This window comes from Macaca thibetana, chromosome 9 (genome assembly GCF_024542745.1).
Source record: "Macaca thibetana thibetana isolate TM-01 chromosome 9, ASM2454274v1, whole genome shotgun sequence".
NCBI classification, from domain to species: Eukaryota; Metazoa; Chordata; class Mammalia; order Primates; family Cercopithecidae; genus Macaca; species Macaca thibetana.
In genome coordinates, this window is record NC_065586.1 from 19,329,113 (window position 1) to 19,352,532 (window position 23,420).

Consider the following 23,420-nt stretch of genomic DNA (forward strand, 5'->3'; position numbering starts at 1 on the left):
AATTGACATTTTTCTCTCCCTACTTTATTAGAAACTTTATGTATTTAGCTTTTCAAATATATACAGTTTTTGCACTCTAAACTTCATATTTCTAGAGGGCCAGTATTAGATTTTATACTGTATGGAAGCTACCTCTCTATCTTGAACTAGAACCATACCAAAGCTTAAACAATATGTATTCAGTTAACGAAGAAGGGAATTAGTTTTGCATTTCCAAAAGCGTTATTGAAAATAAATTCTCCACTGTAATTTATCACATGCATATGTAATTTATCACATGACGATGATGATGAAATGAAATCCACTGGTAGAAGTGGATTTGGTTGAATGAATCTGCTGTCAAAACTCCTTCTATACCACTGTATCAACAAATATTTTCCAGATTCAGACAGCATCTTTTTGGTGGCCATGGAAAGAAGTATTAATCTGCACCAGCAAAGTCTTAAGGCACGAGTAGTTGAAAGAACACGGGGCCTGTGATAAATCAGTGTGTGGTCTACCTCTTGCTCTGATGTGTGCCAGATATTTCAGAAGACAAATATTTTTTGTTTATGTCTTTTTCTGAATCTATTAAAAATATCTTGTGTTTTTCCCTTTATTTTGTTTATGGTTATTTATATTACTTGATATTCAAGTGAATTCCTTGCACTCTGACATGAACATGATCATGACATACTGTCTTATGTGCAGAACTTTATTGGCTAATTTAGTACAGAATTTTGTGCCTCTGTTCATGAGAAATATTGGTCTATCGTTTTCTTGTCATGTCTTTTTCTGCTTTTGGTATTAGAGTAATATTGACATCATAAAATACACGTGGGAGTGCTCCCTCTTCCTCTGTTTTATGGAAGAGTACATGTTGGATTACTATTATTTCTTCTTTATATGTGTCGTAGACTTCATCAGCTAAATTTTGCCCTAGCGTCTTCTTTGTGACAAGACTGTTAATTATGGTTTCTATCCATGTAATAGTTGTAGGGCTATTCACCTTTATTTTTTTCCTCAAGTTGGATTTGGTAATTTGTTTTTGGAGGAATTGATATATTTCACCAAAGTTATCAAGTTTAGTGTTATAAACTTGCTCATAATAATCCTTTGTGATCTTCTTAAAGTCTATGCAACATGTAGTGATACCTTGTCTTTCATTTTTCGTATTGGGAATCTTTGTCTTATTTTTATTTATTCATCAGTACAGATGATGTTTTATCAGTTTTATTGATATGTTCAACAAAACAGCTTTTGGTTGAACTGCTGTTTTTCACAATTGTCCATTTTGTCTTTAATAGATATCTCCTCTAATCTCTATTATTTTCCTCCTCTACTTACTTTGTGATAAATTTACTTTTATTTTTCTAGCTTCTTGCTTTTATTTTTCTTTTATTGGAAAGGATAGGGAAGGAAACAACGAAATAGGAAGAAGAAATGTACATGTCTTAATTATTATTATATAAGGAGTCTCTAGGATTCAGTCATCATCACAGGATATGATGTTGAACTCAAAGCTGGTTCTCATGCCCCAACTTACCAAACCCCATAGATCATTTCAGCCACAGGACATGGCACCTTTGAAAAACAGGGGGCCTTCTCTAGCCAAGTCAACTCCCTCAGGCCACATGACACCTAGAGAGAGGGGGTCAGGTGTGGTGGCTCATGCATGTAGTCCCAGCACTTCAAGAGGTTGAAGTGGGAGGATTGCTTGAGCCCAGGAATTAAGACAAGCCTGGACAACATAGTGAGACCTGATCTCTACAAAGAATATAAAATTAGCCAGACATGGTGATGTGTGCCTGTAGTCCCAGCTATTAGGGAGTCGGAGGCAGGAGGATCGCTTGAGTCCAGGAGTTGAAATTAAAATAGAAATCAGTATCAAATTACATATCTGAAAAATCACCCAAATATTTGAAATCAAACAACATATTTGTAAGCAACCATATATATTATATATAGCATATAATATATATTATACATATATATTTTATATATATTATATATACTAATATGTAGTATATATAAATTACATATAATATATCCTATATAGTATATATACGATATAATATATAATGCATAATTATATATTAATATATATAAATAATGCTACATATTATATATTATATAATAATTATATATTATCATATCATACTATATAATCATATATAATTATATATTATGTATTTTACATTTAAATATATTTTATAAGTTAAATATAATATATTAATTATATATTGTATATTAATTATATATCATTTTATAATATATTATATTATATAGTACATATAGTGTATATTATATGTAGTATATATTATATATAGCATATATAATTTTATTCTTTTTATATTTTAATGCTTCCTTTTTTTCTTTTCTTGCCTAATTGCTCAGACTAGTACTACTGGTACGATTTTGAATAGAAGTGCCAAGACTGGGCATTAATTCTTTACTCCTTGTGCTGGAGAAAGAACTGAAAAATTTTCGCTGTTGAGTATAATGTTGTGTTTGAGCTTTTTATATATGACCTTTATTATGTTGATGTAAATTCCTTCTATATATAATTTAAGAGAATTTATTATGAAATGGTGTTGAATTTCATCAAATGCTTTTTCTGCATCTATTTAAATGATCATAAGATTTTTATTCTTCATTCTGTTAATGTGGGGTATCACATTATTAATTTCCTGATGTTAAACTATTCTTGCATATCAGGTGTAATCTTACATGGTAATGATGCATGATCCTCTTAAAGTGCTGTTGAATTTGGTTTGCTAATATTTGGTTGAGGATTTTTGCATCCATATTTATTAGGGATATTAGCTGTAGTTTTCTTCTTTGGTAGTGTTTTTGCATGACTTTGGTATTGAGGTAATGCTGGATTAATAAAATGAATTAGGAAATGTTCACTTCTCTTCAATTTTTTGGAAGAGTTTGGGAAGAATTAATGGTAATTCTTCTCTGAATATTTAATAGAATTCACCCTTGAAACCATCTGGTTCTGGACTTTATTGGGAGGGTTGTTACCATTTCAATCTCATTACTCATTATTAGTCTGTTCAGATTTTCTGTTTCTTATGATTCAGTCTTAGTAGGCTGTAGGAATCTCTAGGAATGTATCCATTTATCCAAGTTATTTGATTTTTGGTGTATAATTGTTCATAGTGGTCTCAGTGATCCTTTATGTTTCTATGACATCAGTTGTAATAACTCCTCCTTTAATTTCTAAGTTTATTTATCTGAGGCTTCTCCTTTTTTCTTTGTTCGTCTAGCTAAGTGTTTGTCAGTTTTGTTTATCTTTTCAAAAAATGAACTATGTATTTTATTGACATTTTCTATGGTTTATTCTTTATATTATTTATTTATGTTCTAATCTTTATAATTATTTTTATTCTGCTAACTTTGGACTTAGTTGTTTTTCTTCTAGTTTTCTGGCAAATATAGTTAGGATGTTTATTTAAGGTATTTCTTTTTTTTATAATTTATTTATTATTATTATACTTTAAGTTGTAGGGTACATGTGCATAACGTGCAGGTTTGTTACATATGTATACTTGTGCCATGTTGGTGTGCTGCACCCATCAACTCGTCATTTACATCAGGTATAACTCCCAATGCAATCCCTCCCCCCTCCCCCCTCCCCATGATAGGCCCCGGTGTGTGATGTTCCCCTTCCTGAGTCCAAGTGATCTCATTGTTCAGTTCCCACCTATGAGTGAGAACATGTGGTGTTTGGTTTTCTGTTCTTGTGATAGTTTGCTAAGAATGATGGTTTCCAGCTGCATCCATGTCCCTACAAAGGACACAAACTCATCCTTTTTGATGGCTGCATAGTATTCCATGGTGTATATGTGCCACATTTTCTTAATCCAATCTGTCACTAGAACTAGATGTACCATATGACCCAGCCATCCCATTACTGGGTATATACCCAAAGGATTATAAATTATGCTGCTATAAAGACACATGCACACGTATGTTTATTGCAGCACTATTCACAATAGGTATTTCTTTTTTAAATGTAGGTATTTATCACTGTATACTTCCCTCTTAGTACTGCTTTTGCTGCGTCTCACAAGTTTTGCTATGTTGTGTTTTCATTTCATAAAATGTTAATAATTAATCTAACCAAAAAAGTTTTGTCAGAGACGGAGTCCATGGTTGAAACTTATTTTCAATGGCTTCGTAATGGAAAGTTCACCTAATTAGGCAAGCTCAAACAGTTCTGGAACAGCGTAGTACACAAAATTGCCAGAAGCCTTCATAACACCAGTTTCCTCTCCAGTGGCTTCGATGTGGCATTCCGTTCATCTTCATTTTCTACTCTCTTCCCTCTTGACCATCTATGTCTAAAATGTGAGACTTATCCATGAGATACATGCTTCTATATGAGGTTTTATCACCAGCCGTTTCCAGATGCCAGAAAACCTTATAATAAATACTGAACTTCATTCCCTACCTCTGACCCACATCAACCCTCATCCACCAGGTAACTGGCCTCCAGAGGTTCATGCGGGGAGGCTACCACCATTACAGTAAAACAAGGAGTGATGTTATCAGCTCCTCTACCTGGAAGAAAGGGAAGACAAGAAGAAAGAAAATGTCAGATCCTGTAGTGTCAGAGTAAAAAATGTGAAGCTGATATCCCAAGTTGGATTTCTAAACAACTTTTTCTATTGAAATATTGTTACCCATGACAGTTAAATTCTATTGTAATATTGGAGTAGTATAATAATAATACCTTCAGTATACATTCTAAATAACCTTATTCCAAAGCACTTTTATTTCACTCATTCATTTATTTGACTAATATTTAGTAATCACATACTAAGAGCCATGCACTGTTCTAGGCAGCAGTGATATATATATATATATATATATATACACACACACACACACACACACACACACACACACACACACACACATACATACACACACAATACTGTCTTAAATTAGCTTAACTTCTCTAGGATTTTGCTCTTTTTATCTCTTTTGAGATAAGGAAACTAAAGTTTATCAAATATTGGTATGATCCAAGTCACATTACGAATAAATATCAGCACTAGAGGTCAAACTCAGGTCTTCAAAGGCATTGCTTTTTCTCATGTTTTATGAACAAATATCTATGGTTGACATTGTGTTGTAGAAAAATTGCTTCTAAAAATTCCAAATTATAGACAAATAAATATGCATTTTAGAGAAAAATCTGTTGTAATGTCAGTTATTAGTTATATATTTGCAGTCGTGCTTCTAAGGAGGTGTCTTACATATCGTGGCTTCTGAAGAATATTGGAGTGAATGGATGCTAATGGAATGTATTTCCAAATGCCACATAATTCACGACCTCTTAGTTCCTTAAAGATTTTATTTCCAGATGAAACAATAGAAGGCTTCACATTGGCTCTCAGATATAATTTACATCCTTGAACACAGTTTACAAGGAATGCTGCATTTGGGGAGACGGAGGGATACTTTCCTAGATCAATAAAGTGATGCTTTTTTTTTTTTTTAGCATTTGTAAATAATCATAGTCATGAATAAGCTTCTATAGTTAGAGCTCTGGAGTAGACTGGGAGAGAGAGAGAGATGGGGTTCAGGTACCTGAAATTCCTGAGAACAATATGTTCCTTTATAGATTAAAATGAATCCACTCTTACTGCTTTTTGACCTCACCGAATGTGTTAGGAGTGTTCGCTCATTCTTGTTTTGTTTTGTTTTTTGTTTTAGGTTTCTGCCCACTTGGCTATTGGGAATGTCAGAATGGAAAATGCTATAGGCTGGAACAAAGCTGTAACTTCGTAGATGACTGTGGAGATAATACTGATGAAAATGAGTGTGGTAGCTCCTGCACTTTTGAAAAAGGCTGGTGTGGCTGGCACAACTCCCTGGCTGACAACTTTGATTGGGTTTTAGGGGTTGGTTCTCATCAAAGCTTAAGACCTCCCAAAGACCACACACTTGGAAATGAAAATGGTAGGTGATTAGATTGTCGTAATTGCTTTCACATGATATTCACAACATACATCAAAATGTCTTTTCCGACAGCACCTGGGGAGCTCTGGAGAGACCACCACGATGATATTGCAAGACGATCAAACATGTAGTGAGTGTATGTTTTTTCTTAGGACTGCAGTAAGAAAGGGCCACAGAGTGGATGGCTTAGACAACAGACATTTATTGTCTCAAATTCTGCAGGCTTGAAGTCCAAGATCAAGATACTGGCAACGGTGGTTCCTTCTGAGGGTTGTGAGGGAGAATTATCTCTTCCATGTCCCCTCCTAGATTCTGGTAGTTTCAGTAGTTCCTTGGCTTGTGGATGGTGGTTTTCCCTAAGTCTTCACATCGTCTTCTCTGTGAGCATGTCTGATTCTTGGTCCAAATTCCCTGTTTTATTAGGACCCAGTCATATTGGATAAGTCTCCATCCTAATAGCCTCATTGTAACCTAATCATCAGCAAAAACCCTATTTCCAAATAAGGTCACATTCATAAGAACTGGGGGTTAGAACTTTGGCATATTTTTGGGAAGGGGGGAACACAATTCAAACCATAAGAGCTTTTAGCCAGAATCCAGTATTAATCATTAATTCAGTCATTGAAGTTAGATGAGAATGTATGCTGCCATCAAACATCTTTCCTAAATGGCATACACTTGTAATCGATTACCCTGAATTCTGCCACTCATATGATCATCAGCAAGTCATGTAACTTTTCAGATTCTCAGATTCCTCATCTGTCATTTTGAGATAATAAAATTCGATCTGTGTGCCTCACAGAGATTTGGAGATGATGTATATGAAGGGATAAGAGTTTGAAACCTATAGAGATGGCATGAAAATTTCACTGTAAAACCACATATGTTAAGGGTATTGGGCATGGCTCATTTTTGTAGTGAGTAGCTGAGATTAAGTCTCAGACTCTTTGGTGAAGGAATAAAGGACAGTAGCAGAATGAAGAAGGGACCCTGAATCCCTGGATGCTACGTAATAAGCAAAGAAGTCTAAATACTGAAATTCCATAGGCCTATTGAAAAAACAAACAAACAAACAAAAAAACTGACCAAGCCATGGAGAGCAAGACCAAAGTCTCATTCAAGCACTCAGCTCTCCATACATGAAATGTTTTGGATATGTCAATGAGCAAGAACAAAACTCAATACCTTTCTTCCCATGTTACTTACTAAAATTCTCAGTATTTACACACTCAACAGTTGACTGAATTTTTAAAAGCACATTTTATCACTCTTTTCTTTTAGATTTCATAGGTAGTCTTTACATTATTTTACAATCACTTGATAGTTGGGAAATCAATAAAATAATTTTTGTAACTATCTTGTTGATTCAATGGCGTAAATATCCCATCGGATCAGTTAATCTGCATACTGTGAAGCATGTGCTAAAAGCACAGACAGTTGGAAATTGTTCTGTCAGCAAGCTAGAGGCAAGGCTATTCGATTTTCTTTCTGTTCCAGATGAAAATACTTTTGGCAGCTCAGATCATATGAATTGTAATTAAAGACCATAACTATGATGGAAATGTAAAAATAATCCCATCATTGTTATTTTGGTCTTTTCTGAATTCTGTCCTTGTTCCTAGGGCACTTCATGTATCTGGAGGCCACTCCAGTGGGCCTTCGGGGTGACAAAGCACACATCAGGAGTACCATGTGGCGGGAATCCAGTGCAGCCTGCACCATGAGCTTCTGGTATTTCATATCTGCAAAGGCAACAGGATCCATTCAGATTCTCATCAAGGTAGGAACATGGCCTATGATGCCTCTGAGCTTATTGTGTTCTGTTTTAGAGACAGGGTCTTGCTCTGTCACCCAGGCTGCAGTGCAGTGGTGCAGTCATCGCTCACTGCAGCCTCCAACTCCTGGACTCAAGCACTCCTCCTGCCTCCGACTCCCTAATAGCTGGGACTGCAGGCACACACCACCATGCCTGGCTAGGTACTACAGGCACGCACCACCATGCCTGGCTAATTTTATATTCTTTGTAGAGATCAGGTCTCACTATGTTGTCCAGGCTTGTCTCAATTCCTGGGCTCAAGCAATCCTCCCACTTCAACCTCTTGAAGTGCTGGGACTACATGCATGAGCCACCACACCTGGCCCCCTCTCTCTAGGTATCATGTGGCCTGAGGGAGTTGACTTGGCTAGAGAAGGCCCCCTGTTTTTCAAAGGTGCCATGTCCTGTGGCTGAAATGATCTATGGGGTTTGGTAAGTTGGGGCATGAGAACCAGCTTTGAGTTCAACATCATATCCTGTGATGATGACTGAATCCTAGAGACTCCTTATATAATAATAATTAAGACATGTACATTTCTTCTTCCTATTTCGTTGTTTCCTTCCCTGTCCTTTCCAATAAAAGAAAATAGATTATTTGTGTATCTGAAAGAAGAGCGGCTATCCATTTTTCCTCACATATGAGCAATCATTAAGGGAACTAATAATAGACATTCTGGTTTGAAGCACACTGTGCAAAGGGCTGAACTACTCAGGAGAATGATCAAGGTATGATTACACGGAACTGCTTATTAACTGTGACACGGTAATGCATTTTCTTCCTGAGTATTAATTGGATGTTTCTGCCAGAGCTTTAATTTAGTATAACAAAGTGACAGTGTTCAGGGAACAAAATAACATAGTAAATATTAATATTAATGAGACTTGGTCAAACACCTTTACTCTTTACTGAGTTAAAACAGCAGCTGAAAGGAGATATATGTGTGCGTGCACAGGTATGTGTGTATTTATTTGAAGAATCTAGGTGGAATTCCTAGAAAGCTTTCTTTAAAGCATGCCGTGAAGACCATTGCTGTTTTTTTTTTTTTTTTTTTCCTCACACATGAGCTTTGGTTAAGTGCCCTGGCACTGATAGAAAATGCCTGAGCTGAATACCAAAGAGCTTTTGCCTCTGAACAGTTTATGTCTGCAGAGTCTTATGTTTCATCGGAAACCAGAATTGACTTTATAACTTAAGAGTCTTCGATAATGATGCAGAAAATTCTGCCTAATAAAATACATGTTGCAAGAACCACAACAAATCATTCTTATATTTAAAGATGGAAACTTACAAACATATAGCACTTAAAGTTCTCGTAGGAGGACTTCACTGGCACTCTTGGAATGTTATACTTGATTCTATGGTGTGCACCATGTAAGAGATTTGGTACTGCTCTGTGGGCTTTGCTTTTATTATTTGCCTCAGTTGTATTTACATTTCAATTATGTTATACTGACAAGCTTTATATTTCTAGAAAGTGTAATATTAAACCATTTTGTGATATTAGTCTTCCTACCAAGGAATAGAATTCCTGTGGTTCCTCTAATTGATTCTTAGGGAAATTTAACAGCATTTTAAAAAGCCTATCTTCTTACTATACACACACACACACACTTAAAAAGTATATGCCTATATTTAATTAGTCATGTTGATTGTGAAGAAATTTCTCATAATATAGTTGGATTTTATATTCATGAATATTAGGGCAATCATTTCATCTTGGTGATTAATAAGATATGTGTTTCCAACCAGCATTACAAAGTAGTTATTTGGCTGTCTCTGTGTGGAATCACGCTGGATTTTACCTTGCTCATTCTTTTGAAAGCATCCTAGCTAGATAGTAAACCCAATAAAGGCAAGGATTCTGCCTCCGAATTATTTCTTTCTTTACTCTTCATCTTTTAAAATGTTCTAGTATACACATGCGCTCCCTCTGGCTTGGCCCTCCCTCTCTTTTCTTAGGTAGGCCCACTTCTGTGTTTTCTATCTTTTCCCTCCACACGGAGTCACACCCAATCAGGAAAACTCGGCCTTTTGCAGAACTTTCCTTGACCACATTTGCCTAGCCTCCCACAGTGGTTCCTTTTCTGAGTGTCTTGCAGCTCCAGAAATATTCCTACTAACTGGCTGTTCATTAGAAATTATTCTAGTTCAACAAACTGATTGTAAAGTCTTGAGAGCAAGGCACTGAAGTTGTAGGCGCCAAGTGTCCCTCTCAGATCTTCAGAAAAGGGTCTGCTGGATGAAGCAAAAAAGTGGTGACCTCCCAGAGGTTGTGGCTGGGCTGGAGCCAACCCTTATTTAGGACAATGCTTGCGAAGGGATGGCCATTGTGCCTTACATGCGTGACATTCAAGTCTAGCCTGAAGAAGAGTCTGCCATCTAAATCAGAAACGAACATGGAATCAGATATAAAAGCATGTGCCATTGAACAATAATTTACTAGTAGCATCATTTATATAGGGTAATACTGATTATAGATAACTACAACAATGCATACATAAATATGTCATTTATAGAACACCATTACTTATGTTATTTCATGGAATTCTTAGCACACCCCTCTGAGTTAAATAATGGGAGCCTTATTTTATTAAAGGGGTAGAGGGGTCACAGAAATAACTTTACCACCCTATAGCTAAATACCCAGTCAGGGACAGAGTGAGAACGTGAATCCAAGTATGTCTATGTCCAGAACTCATTTGTTTACTCCCAGCCCCAAGCCCCAAGTGTTCCACACTGACTTTAATATTGAAATGAAGATCCCCTTTTACCCAGATCTATACACATTGCATAGAATATATTTTTAGAAAAAAAAAAACCAAAATGAATCATGGTTCTTAGAATGGCCATATATGATTCTTAAATGACTCCTGTAATAAAAAAGTAAATTCAGAGAAACTTCAATAAAGCAAAGCTATTGCTTTTGAGAACATTTGGTAAAAAGCAGTACCATATTACCTATTACCTATTTCTGCGTTTTTTGCCTTTGGTTACATGAGAGTTACTTTTCATTAGAGAGATCCAACTGAAACAAATGTAGTTTTTGTGTCTTTAATCAAGCAATGGGTGAATAATAAGAGGATCCAAAAAATTGAGAAATTGATGTTAATTTTCTCTTCTTCTTGAAGTTTGCTTTAGTTACGAATGAGAAAAAAAAAAATAACCCTTAAACGGATGTAGTTAACTTTTTGGAAGGAATAACAATTTTTTAAATACAGTTGTTTTGTATGAGATCAGAGAGTTTACCAGGTAGGATGACTGGCTCTCACGCTCTGCTTGAGCCAAGCCAAACACTGTGTGATGAGATTCAGCCTGCGGGAAGCAATCACAATCTCTGTTACTCCACTCCTTCATTTTATGAGTGAGTCAAGAGAGGCTCAGATGGGCTAAGTTATAAACTCAAAGTCACTAGTAAGTGGATCGACTATGACTTGAACTCAGGTATTCTGAAATTAAGTTTAGAAAGTCTGCATAATTGGTTTGGTTTATCTCTTTCTAAGGAGGATATCTGGATGTTAATCTAAGTAAAAATAACTGGGCCCTATCTTTTTCTGAATTTTGTAATAGTTCATTTTTAAAATGCCATCCTTATTTTTGCTAACATTTCTCATTTTTCCTTTTTAACTCATTTATATTCAGTATTAAATTTCTTATTAAATTTAAATGCATTACCTTCCAGACCAGGTAAGATTTAAAACAAAAAATAAAACAAGCACTCAAGAGTAGAAAAGGGATTTTACAAGATGAAAGTTAACTCATTTTGCAAATATATTTAATTTTACTCCCACTGTTTTACCTGTTGTCACTCGTTTCCTGATGGGGTTAAAGTTGTTTTTTTTTTTTTTTTTTTTTTGAGACAGAGTCTCGCTCTGTCACCCAGGCTGGAGTGCAGTGGCGGCGTGATCTCCGCTCACTGCAAGCTCCGCCTCCCGGGTTCGTGCCATTCTCCTGCCTCAGCCTCCCGGGTAGCTGGGACTACAGGCGCCCGCCACCACTCCTGGATAATTTTTTTTTTTTTTTTTTTTTTTTTTTTTTTTTTGTAATTTTAGTAGAGACGGAATTTCACCGTGTAAACTAGGATGGTCTCAATCTCCTGACTTCGTGATTCACCCGCCTCGGCCTCCCAAAGTGCTGGGATTACAGGCGTGAGCCACCGCGCCCGGCCCTGATAGGGTTAATTAATGATGAGTAATATGTATACATGAATACACTAAAAGTAATTTGAGGGAAATTTTGAAATGGACTTTGTTTTCGATAATTTGTTTTCTTTGGGTAAAATCTGTCTAGCCTCTACAAGAAACAAAAGACCTTTCGTCTTTTCAATCAGCCTTTTGAGTAAAATGCAAGAACACCTGCTACCTGAAGAGCATTATCTTCCTTTGGAACTATTCCATCTGTAATAAACTGTTGATATTTTAATCAAGATTACTGCATGCTTTAGGGAATTTGAATATATTTAATTGAAGGCATTCAGGACTATCCATTATGCAGTCATGATAGAAAATATAATATATTCAAGCCAGAAGTGGAGAAAAATAATGTGTTTCAGGAGAGCCCTCCTGATATAGCAACCTAGTTATGCTGAAAGACCATAATTAAATTAGTTCATTGCTTTATCTTGCTTAGTGGTTCAGATAATTTTAGAGTTGGTGGGGTCTTACTCTCAGCTATTCATTTTACAGATGAAGGAAGCAAGAGTAAGAGTTTATATTTCTTGCCTCAGCTCACATGATATTTTAAGGAAAAAGTCGGGATGTGAATTCAGTTTTTCTGAATTCTAACTTAAGGCTCTTCTACTTGTCTTCCTAGAAATTTTATCTAACGATTTTGATATGTAATAGGGAAATAAATATTTTGTTCAAGAGGCTGTGGAAAATATCAGATAAAGAGAAGCTAGCTTTCTTTAAGTAAAATACTGTGGCTGTTCTGGGTCCACTTTTAACCTTAGTCTAGGGAGCAATGAGCCTTGGTTGTAGACAAGGGTCAACTGAATTCATGGTAAGCATGGTAAGCTCTCTGCATCCATCCAAACCCATCTCCACCACATCCTCTGCATGCATACTCATCACTGCCCTAATCTGAAAAGATTTACAACACAGATTGAATATTCCTTATCCAAAAATCCAAAATTTGAAATGCTCCAGTGAACCTTTGCTTTGAGCATCATGTTGACCCTCTAAAAGTTTTGGATTTTAGAGCATTTCAGATTTTGGATTGCAGGGTTAGGGATACTCATCCTATAACTGCTTTACTAGAGTAGTAATTAGACAGGTTTTCAGAATTAGGTTTATTTTGATATTGACAAGCTACTGACTATTTTATGCTATTTTGAGTATACTATTTGCATTTTATTCATTATTTCAGAAAAAAGGTATACATAATATAGAAGATACATAGAATCTGGATAGGGAATTTGACTTCTCCAAGACTGTCATGTGGATTTTGGACTATAAATCAATTAAACTACATTTTTAGTGCTTTTTCAGAATTGTTTCAGTATCTTAGCAGTGTAATCTGCATAGTTTTGTTGTATTGTACTAATGTACTTGGCCAAATAATTGGAGAAAAGTTGATCTTTGCATTTTAAAGTGTGAACCACTGAGTATCTGAGACAGATTTCAGTCAATTTAGGAAGTTTATTTTACCAAAGTTAAGGACATGTGCCCATGACACAGCCTCCAGAGGTCCTGACTACATGTGCCCAAGGTGGTCCAAGCACAACTTGGTTTCATACATTTTTAGGTAGACAAGAGACATCAATCAACATATGTAAGATGAGCATTGATTTGGTCCAGAAAGGTGGGACAACTCAAAGCAAAGGGGAACTACTCGAAGTGGGGAGGGGGCTTCAAGGTCATAAGTAGATAAGAGACAAATGGTTGCATTCCTTTGAGTTTCTGATTAGCCTTTCCAAGGGAGGCAATCGGATATGCATGTATCTCAGTGAGCAGAGGGATGACTGGATAGAATTGCCCTAAGCAGTTCCCAGCTCTACTTTTCCCTTTAGCTAAGTGATTCTAGGGCCCCAAGATTTATTTTCTTTTCAATAAGGTATAACCGCGCAAGATATTAGCACACCCAGAGTTTAATTTAGTTAGTTGCCACATCACGATACTCTAGTTATAGAAAATAAATATTTCTTTATATCGTCTTAGAGAACATGGCAATAATTATTCCAGGCATATTTTTGAATATGTGAGATTTTCCTTTTAAACTTCTGTTCCCATGTTCTTTACCTTTCAGTGTCTCTACTATTTCCAGGTAGGACTCCTATGAAGCTAGTTCCACTGGAATCTCTTCTGTCATGAAGAAAAGATGTCCATTAGGATGCTAACACCTTAGTTTAATTTATCCCAGGAGCCCAGGAGTTTTTGCTTTACAGAGAAGTATATAGTCAGCTCTAAAGAATGACATTATCACTATGATTGTTGCCATTATGTTTCTATTTCTACTCCCACTAGCGCTGCTACTCTTGTGTGCAGTCCAAATATTGACTAATTCCTCTTCCCTTTCTCTTCCTTTCTCTCCCTCCTGCCCTCTCTCTCTCTCCCTTCCAACCTTCCATCCTTCCCTTCCCTTTCTTTCCCTTTCTTTTCCTTCTCTTCTCTTCTCTTCTCTTCTCTTCTCTTCTCTTCTCTTCTCTTCTCTTCTCTTCTCTTCTCTTCTCTTCTCTTCTCTTCTCTTCTCTTCTTTTCACTGAGTCTAGCTCTGTCACCCCAGCTGGGGTGCAGTGATGCAATCTCGGCTCACTGCAACCTCCACCTCCTCCCTGGTTCAAGCGATTTTCCCACCTCAGCCTCCTGAGTAGCTGGGAATACAGGTGCATGCCACCACGCCTGGCTAATTTTTGTGTTTTTAGTAGAGACAGGGGGTTCACCATGTTGCTCAGGCTGCTCTCGAACTCCTGACCTCGTGATTCTCCCGCCTCGGCCTTCTAAAGTGCCAGATTACATTCGTGAGCCAACAGGCCTGGTCTCATTTTTTTCTGTATCATGTGATGTCTTCCAACTGTATGAATCCATTTAATCTTCAAAATAAGATGGCAAGGAAGATATTTTGTTTTCTAATTTTACAGACCACAAAATTAAGACCCAGGTCATACAAACAGTACATTGAATAATCAAGATTAAAAAACAATTCTAACTTCAATATTCATGCTCTTAACTGCAATACTCAACTTCTACTATTAGAATTTAAAATATTCTAATACTCAGGAGTCAGAGAGGTTACTGTCCCTCAAAGTTTTTCAGTGGCTCTGAAGTCATACAAATCAGAAATTTCTGTCTCTACATATTAATAAATCTATAGATGTATTCCACACGTTAGAGAGGAGAGGTGACTACTTTGTGTTCATCAACTTCAGCAGTTTTATTTTTTTTAACTTAGTTTGCCAGCTTCTAGTAACAGTGATTGCGTTTATCTAAATTATTCCTTATCATATTTAATATAACTCAGACATTTTAAAATCATGTTTAATACAGCTGCATTTTATTTTTAAAATTATTTTTAATTGACACATAATAATTGCACATATTTATGGGGTACAGTGTGATGTTTTGATACATGTATTCATTGTATAATGATCAAATCAGGGTAATTAGCACATCTATAACTTCAGGTATCTGTCATTTCTTTGTGGTAAGATCAGTGAAAATCCTCTCTGCTAGCTATTTTGAAATGTACATTATTTTTAATTATATTCATCTTACTGTGCCAAGAAACACCAGAACTTATTCCTACTAACTGTAACTTCATACTCCACCAATCTCTCCCCATCTTCACCTCCCCTGTCCCCTGTCCCCTGTCCCCTCCGCATTCTCTGGTAACTACTATTCTCCTCCTTGCTTCTATGAGATATATGTTTTTAGGTGCTGCATATGAATGAGATCATGAGGTGTCTGTCTTTCTGTACCTGGTGTATTTCACTTAACATAATTTCCTCCAGCTTTATCAATGTTACTGCAAATAACAGGATTTCATTTTTTTAATGGATGAGTAATATTCCATTGTATATGTAGACCCCATTTCTTTATCCATTTATTCATTTTTGGACACTGAAGTTGATTCCATATCTTGGCTATTGTGAATAGTGCTACAGTAAACATGAGAGGACAGATATCTCAACCTATTGATTTCATTTCCTTTGAATATACACCCAGTAGTGGGTTTGGTAGATTATATGGTAGCTCTGTTTGAATTTTTTTTTTTTTTTTTTTTTGAGGAACCAACATATTGTTTTCCATAATGGCTGTACTAATTTATAATCCCACTAGCAGTGTGCAAGGGGACAGTGTTACTGGGTGTAAAACACTTGGTTTACAATTTTTGCTTGTGCTGTCTGTGAATTTGAGGTCTTATCCAAGTTCCACAACCTTGCTAACACTTCTTTATCTTTTGTCTTTTTGATAATAGCCATTCTAACAGCCATGAGGTGATATCCATCATGGTTTTGATTTGTATTTCCCTGAAGATTAGTGATGCTGAGCATTTTTTTCTCATGTATCTCTTGGCCATGTATGTGTCCTCGTTTAAGACATGTATATTAAGGTCTTTTGCCCATTGTTTATTCAGATTATTTGCTTTTTTGACTATTTAATTTTTTGAGCTCCTTATTTATTCTGGATATTATCCCTTTGTCGGATGAATAGTTTGCAATATTTTATACCATTCTGTAGATTGTCTCTTCATTCTGTTGATTGTTTCATTTGCTGTGCAGAAGCTTTGTAGTTTGATGCAATCTCATTTGTCTATTTTTTCTTTTGTTGCCTGTGAATTTGAGGTCTTATCCAAAAAAATCCTTGTCCATTCTGATGTCATGAAGCATTTCTTCAATATTTTCTTTTAGTAGTTTTGTAGGAATAGCTGCATTTTAATGTTGGTTAGGAAAGAATGAATTAGAAACAAAGTAATACCAATTATTAAAATATTTTTAAAAATCTGTAATAGTGACTTTGTGAATATATGTTAAACAAGATTTATGGAGGAAGAAGTAACTACCATTATTTTAAAGGAGTGATAAACATAAATGATACTTTTGAGATAGCCAAAGTATTATAATGGGATATTAAAATATCTACTATTACTATTGGTGAGAAAGTCACAGGTACTACTAGTACCCGTGATCTGTTGCCTGTATTCACAATGTGAAGAAAATATCAAAACTTTAGTTGAAGTTTGTGAAAATAAAGATGTATTTCCTCCATCCATGTTATAACTCTCTTGAAAATTAATATTCTGTTTCTAAGAAGCCTGAAGAATTTTCAATTTTATGAGGACATCTATCTTATGTGTTCAGTGTTTACATTTATTTATCAAGAAATATTAGTGTGCTTGTCTGTGGAGGAATTTCTTATATGAAAAAGCAATTCCAGCTTCTAACATTTGAGATCCATTAAGTCACTGAAGATAGCATTCTATCTGAGCCAAGTTTAGAGCAGACAAAGTATAAATGAGTTTAAATGCTGCCACAGCAAATAGCTATTTCAGCCAACTAGGCATCAGGCCTGCAGCCAGGTAGAGTCAGCAACTTCCAAACTGGCTGCTCATAGATGAATATAGTGAGAGATTTGTCACCCGGACTCAAGAGTGCCTCTCCAAATGTCATAAGTAGTCATAGACATTGTCATCTTAGCTATTATAAGATCTGAGAGAAGGAAGAGAAGAAAAGCAATATTGTGGCTTGTCTGGTTTAAAATATAATAGGCCAGTGGCTTCACATGGTACTGTCCATTTGCCCACAGAAACTTTGTAGGTACAATTGCTGTACACACAACTGGTCTGTGTAGGAGTCCTGAGAGCCAGTTAATTTCAATTTAACTTCTGCTTATTTACTGATAGTATTTGAATTTGGATTATTTCAAACAAATTTTTCATGGTGAAACATTTCTTTTTTTTCTCTTCTCATTTTTCTAGGGCATTGCTTGAAAAATTCTAACAGTTTTCAGCACATGGCATTGCTTGAAAATTTTTAACAGTTTTCAGCGCATGATAGTAACTCTTTGTAGAACTCATAAGTTCTTAATTAATTGTTAATGCCTACTCTTCATTTTCTACAGTTTTCAATACGTGCTGCAACCAGAGTAGGGTAGAATTGCTTATCAGTGGTCTGATTGTTCTAACTGAATCACATTTCTGACTCAGATGCTGCTATAAGTTTGGCAGTCCATTTTTACCAATTATAAATCACAGAGTTGGAGTACAGAGAAAACCCTTGTGATTCACTTTCGTATGCATCGATAAAATAAGCAATTAAAATGGCAATAATCTTAGATATTTTATCTCTGTAAGAAATGAATGTACAAAACAATAGCATTTGTAATCTTTGAGGGAATTTTTATTAAAATAAATGTTTTAAACTTTTTTTTAACAAATGTTTAGACAAACTTACATTTTCTAGATTAGTGTATTTCTTTACATCTTCTAAAGAAGTTAGGAATATTTTCTGATAATCTGTTGTGACAATAAAGCTCATTGGTAAATTCTGCTATGGTTCTCCCACTGTGGATAGTATTATATGAAAGATATGAACAACAACAACAAAAAAGCTGAGCAGTTTGGGATATACTATGCCCAACTTAGACTATTTGTAACTAACAATTCCTTTAATTTAGGATTACAACTTTCTTCTGCAAGTACCGAGTTTCCAGCTCCATCCCAGTTTTTTTCACCCTTGCTTTCATTCATTACAATTTAAACAGATAGTGAGCTGTTCCTAAATACACTCTGGTCTCATGGAGCTTGTGAGTTTAAAGTAGGCTTAACTGCTGGCAAAAAGCAATGGTATGGCACGGATTCTTTCTATCAGAAGTTGTAAGAGCTTCTCATTGGACCCTGAATGTCCTTCAGTATTTAATTCTCCTCCTTCGGAAGTCATCCTTTTCCTGAAAAGGTGGTTTATGACTTCATGTGCTACATTCTTGGCACTGGAACCTCTCTGAGTTTCATGGAATAGGTTTGAATTAAGTGGCGCTGTGTTCCCATGTGATTAAGTCTTTGTCTCCTGGCACTGCCACGCTGCTTGATGACTGAGTATGTGAAAAGTTATCTTCTCCAGTGACTAGGGAAGTTTCATGATGCGGACCTCATCTACCTTGTTTACTATCCTATCTGTAGCAAGTAGCATAGTGCCTTGCACATAGTAGGTATCAAACACATATTTTTAATTGAATGAAAGATTGAATGTACAAGCGGTACATAAATGCCAACTCTACAGAATAATTCAATATTCTAAGAATTAAAAAGCTACTGAAATATTTATAGGCTGAAAGTGTTTAGAAGAAATAAAAAAATTAAATTGGATTTTGAAAGACAAGTAGAATTTGGATAAATAGAAGCAAGAGGCCAGGTGTGGTAGCTCACGCCTATAATCCCAGCACTTTTGTAGGCCAAGGCAGGCAGATCACTTGAAGTCAGAAGTTTGAGACCAGCCTGGTGAACATGGTGAAACCCCATCTCTACTAAAAATTCAAACATTAGCCGTGCATGGTGACATGTTCCTGTAATCCTAGTTACTCGGGAGGCTGAGGCGGGAGAATCGCTTGAACCCAAAAGGTGGAGGTTGCGATGAGCCAAGATTGCGCCACTGCACTCCAGCCTGGGTGACAGAGGGAGACTCTGTCTCAAAAATAAAAATAAATAAATAAATAAATAAATAAAAATAAAAAGAAAGAAAGGAGAACATTATTTCAAATGAGAATACACAGAGGAAGAGAAGCCTGGGATGTATTGAGTGGACCCTGAATTCACTAGTTATTGGATAGTAATTAAGGATATGATGTTAATGACAATAAAAAATAAGCATTTATTCTACCCTCTACAGTCTACATCATATATTTGCATATCCGATACTGTGATTCTATTTGTGTCATTTAACATAGCACTGCTTTCATTGTTTCTGTAATTTTCAATTATTTCTGACTTATTAACTTTTATTTAGCTTTGACTTAACTTTGTAATCATTTCTTTTGGGTAATTTCTAATGTAATGTATTTAAATTAAATAAGTTATGATGTACCAAATTATATATGCAAATTAGCAGTTTGTATAAACACAAATAATAGGAAGTAATCAAATTGAAAACTAATCCAAAACTGCTTTTGGAATGGCAGAAGAAAAACAGTTGAAAAATGAAATCCTTGAATATTATTTGAATGACCTTAACTTTTAATTTTTTCTTGATATGAGAAAACAAATTTCAACTTAGTTGCTAGATATTCATTCGGACGTTGACATTATTGTCTTTGCAGCAATGGACATGATGACAGATCAAATAACTTTTGTAGAATGAAGAAAATATAAATGTTTAATTCTTATAACTCAAGTTCGCACAAGATCATCGAGAATCAAGCATAAACAGCATTAACACAACAGTCAGTGGCAGCCAACAGGCACACGCTGGCCACCTCTAGTGATCTGACTTTAAGATTGATCAAACAATCAAAAGAGAGTTATTTAATCAAAACAATCTATTTGCCAACACTTTGTAGCATTTGTCTTGTGCACTTTTCATGTAATTTTGGAGAACTCCAATACCACTCATGTTTATACTTAAGAAAACATGATACATAAACCCAACAAGAATAATTAAATTTTGAAGAATGAGACTTTCATCTATAACACTGAGCTTTGGAAAGCCACAAACTGTTTGATATCTAAAATTCTGCTCCCCCTAGAACCAATTTTTGTCCCTTTGGGGGCAATATTGGCCCCTCTTAAGAATGCGTGTTATACCGTCTACTTTTTCTCCAAGTCCCATCTTTCAGTCTCTAAGAACCCTCTTTCTTCTGGGAAGGCCATCATTCTTCACCTTTGCAGAGAGCAAGTTGTCAAACTTAACACAATCACTAAACTTGAGTCCCAGAGATTGAGACCATCATGGACAACATAGCGAGACCCCATGATATGGTTTGGCTGTTTCCCACCCAGATCTCACCTTGAATTATAATAATACCCATGTGTCAACAACGGGGCCAGCTGGAGATAATTGAATCATGGGGACGATTTCTCCTGTACTGTTCTCCCGGTAGTGAATAAGTCTCAGGAGATCCGATGGTTTTATAAGTGGGAGTACAAGCTCTCCTGCCTCCTACCATGTAAAACATGACTTTGCTCCTCGCTTGTCTTCAGCCATGACTCTGAGGCCTCCCCAGCCATGTGGAACTGTGAGTCAATTAAACTTCTTTCCTTTATAAATTACCCACTCATCGGTATGTCTTTATTAGCAGCATGAGAACAGACTAATATACCCCATCTCAAAAAACATGAATAAAATAAAAAAACTATTCCCTTACAATCTTTCTTAATAAGCCAGGGTAACCACATATTATTAATACACATGTGTCTTCCATGCTCTTATTTATGCCTTTTTCTTATCTGTGCCTTTGTTAAATCCATGTCTTTTCTACATTTGGAATGTTTGTCTCCTCTCCATCCTTCCCCCGCCAACACACACATGTAGATTTTGACATAACCAAATCCTGAACATCTTTCTAGACCCAGATTGAATATTTTCCCTTCTGCATCTTGTCACTTACTACCATTATCTTGAGAGTCAGATGTAGGTACAATTTAGTTTTGTGTCCTCCATAATAAATGGCTCATTGTAGACTCATATAATGTTAGAAAAAATAAGACATTTATAGTGCCATCAGGGAGAAAAATATGTGAACCTATAGTAATAATTTACAAAGTGGAAGATTTGGGGGAAATTGGGAGCTGATGATGGAATTATCTATGCAGTCTAAAAAGAAATTATGTTTTCCAAAAAAAAGACTAGTTTTGTAGTCCTGATTTAAAACCCTTATATCATGTTGTGGTGAGTATTATGCCTTCATGAATAAAAAATAGAAGTTATTAAAAATGGACTTGGACGAATTACTATTCCTTTTATAAATTAGACCATATGGTTATGAATTTACTTTATGGATTAGACCATATGTATTAGGGTTTTGCCATTAAAAATTCCATGAATGACTCATTGAGGACTTTGTTACGGGTTACAAATGCTGATACATTTTATTTTCCATTCACAATGTGCCATTTAATATATCCACATATAATCATTGATCATTGCTTTGTCTTTTATGCTCACCTGTTGGTGGCAAGAAAGCATACTTAGTTCTTCAGACTTATGAGCTGAGGGATCATTATTCTGAGTGCTAGCAATTGAAGTGACATAGAGACTTAAGGTTAAAAAGAAGGGTAAAATAATATTTTTATGTGAATTCATGGATTTCTTTTCATCAGCATTCATGAGCCCTAAGGATTTTACAGGTCATATTTTTAATGAGTTATCTTGACTCTTTTTGACTTCACTGGGGGTCATTCAGCAGATAAAATTTTACCAGAGTTAGAGGTAAATATGGCTCCTGAATGATGAAAGAATGGTGAGAATATTCTTTAGTCTTTTTAGGGTTTTCTTTTAAGTTGTTTTTCAGAAAAATCCCCAAATTATAAGGCAGAACATTGAAATTAATTACTTTGTTGGCTTCATTAGAATCAGAGCTGAATTTTCTTGGTAGTCAAAAGAATATAAAACATAACAAAAAGTGTATTGTGAAAAAGCATAAAATAATACTTCAAATGGCGTTAAGCTTTTTACTAAGCAATTTTGTTTCTCGTGAGGTTTTTAAAAAATGTCTAAGCCGAAGATAAATTAAAAATATAGTCAAGCTTAGAGAAAAAAATACTTTTTATTTTGTTTTTCCATTTGAACACAAAATATAATGGGAGCATATAAGTAAAACTTTTACAATTTACTATGTTTCCTTAGATGTAGGGAGATTGTGAACAGTTTTATTTTTATAGATAGATGGTTTGCAGTGATTTCAGAATGCATTTATGCTTTTTTATTATTACTTTATCCATGTAGTAATAAACATCATTAGGAAAAAAACTCATATAATAATTTCAAGCAGATATTTCAGTACTTAATTTTTTTTATGCCTTGTAGAATGATTAAGGGCAGAGTGTTGACCTGGAACTACAGATAATTTATCTTTGGCTAAGATGTAGTATATTCTATTTCATATTAGAAGTGTCTGATATATGTTGCTCCCTTGAAAATCTTCCACTTATTTTCCTCTACACTTTCAAGCCACAAATATATGGTTTTTTTTTCTAAGTAGCTTAAGCACTGTTAAATATTTTAGAAAATTTTGTTAATGTAAATATAGCCAGATCATTGAGTAGGCAAACAATCAATGGTAGCAAATAACTGACATATCCATAATAGAGTCACTTTGTGTTCCTAGACCTCTGGGGAAGTGATCGTTTTATATTGCTTCACTTATTTTGCACACACATACTGCAAATTACTTAAAATTCTGTTTCTGAAATAATTTGTTTAAAAACTAGCACTTCAGAAAATTTCTGTTAAATTTAATAACTTCAATGTGAATGCCCTGGATCAAAATCATTATACATAACAGAGCACTCGATATATCCATTGTATCTTCTCATATGTGGTGAGCTCTGAAAATATATGAAACGCTATGCACAGAGAAGAGAAAGCAAATGTACTAGTTGCTTTTCCTTATAACTTCTTATGAATGAGTCCATGAAAATGCATGTCCTATGTATATTCATGAAGAGAACTAGCATTTTATTTAGTAGGTTTTTCATGACAAAAAATCCTTTGAAAGGCAG

At 35.3% G+C, this 23,420-nt stretch overlaps 1 protein-coding gene across 3 annotated transcripts in view; it reads left to right on the plus strand.

Annotated features, from left to right (window-relative positions):
- Positions 1–23,420, plus strand: part of MALRD1 (MAM and LDL receptor class A domain containing 1) — a 930,868-nt gene that overhangs the window by 592,577 nt on the left and 314,871 nt on the right. For all 3 annotated transcript variants that reach the window (XM_050804020.1, XM_050804022.1, XM_050804021.1), the window contains exons 27-28: positions 5,713–5,958; positions 7,581–7,738. In XM_050804020.1, the coding sequence (XP_050659977.1) occupies positions 5,713–5,958; positions 7,581–7,738 (404 nt within the window). The remainder of the gene's footprint in view (positions 1–5,712; positions 5,959–7,580; positions 7,739–23,420) is intronic.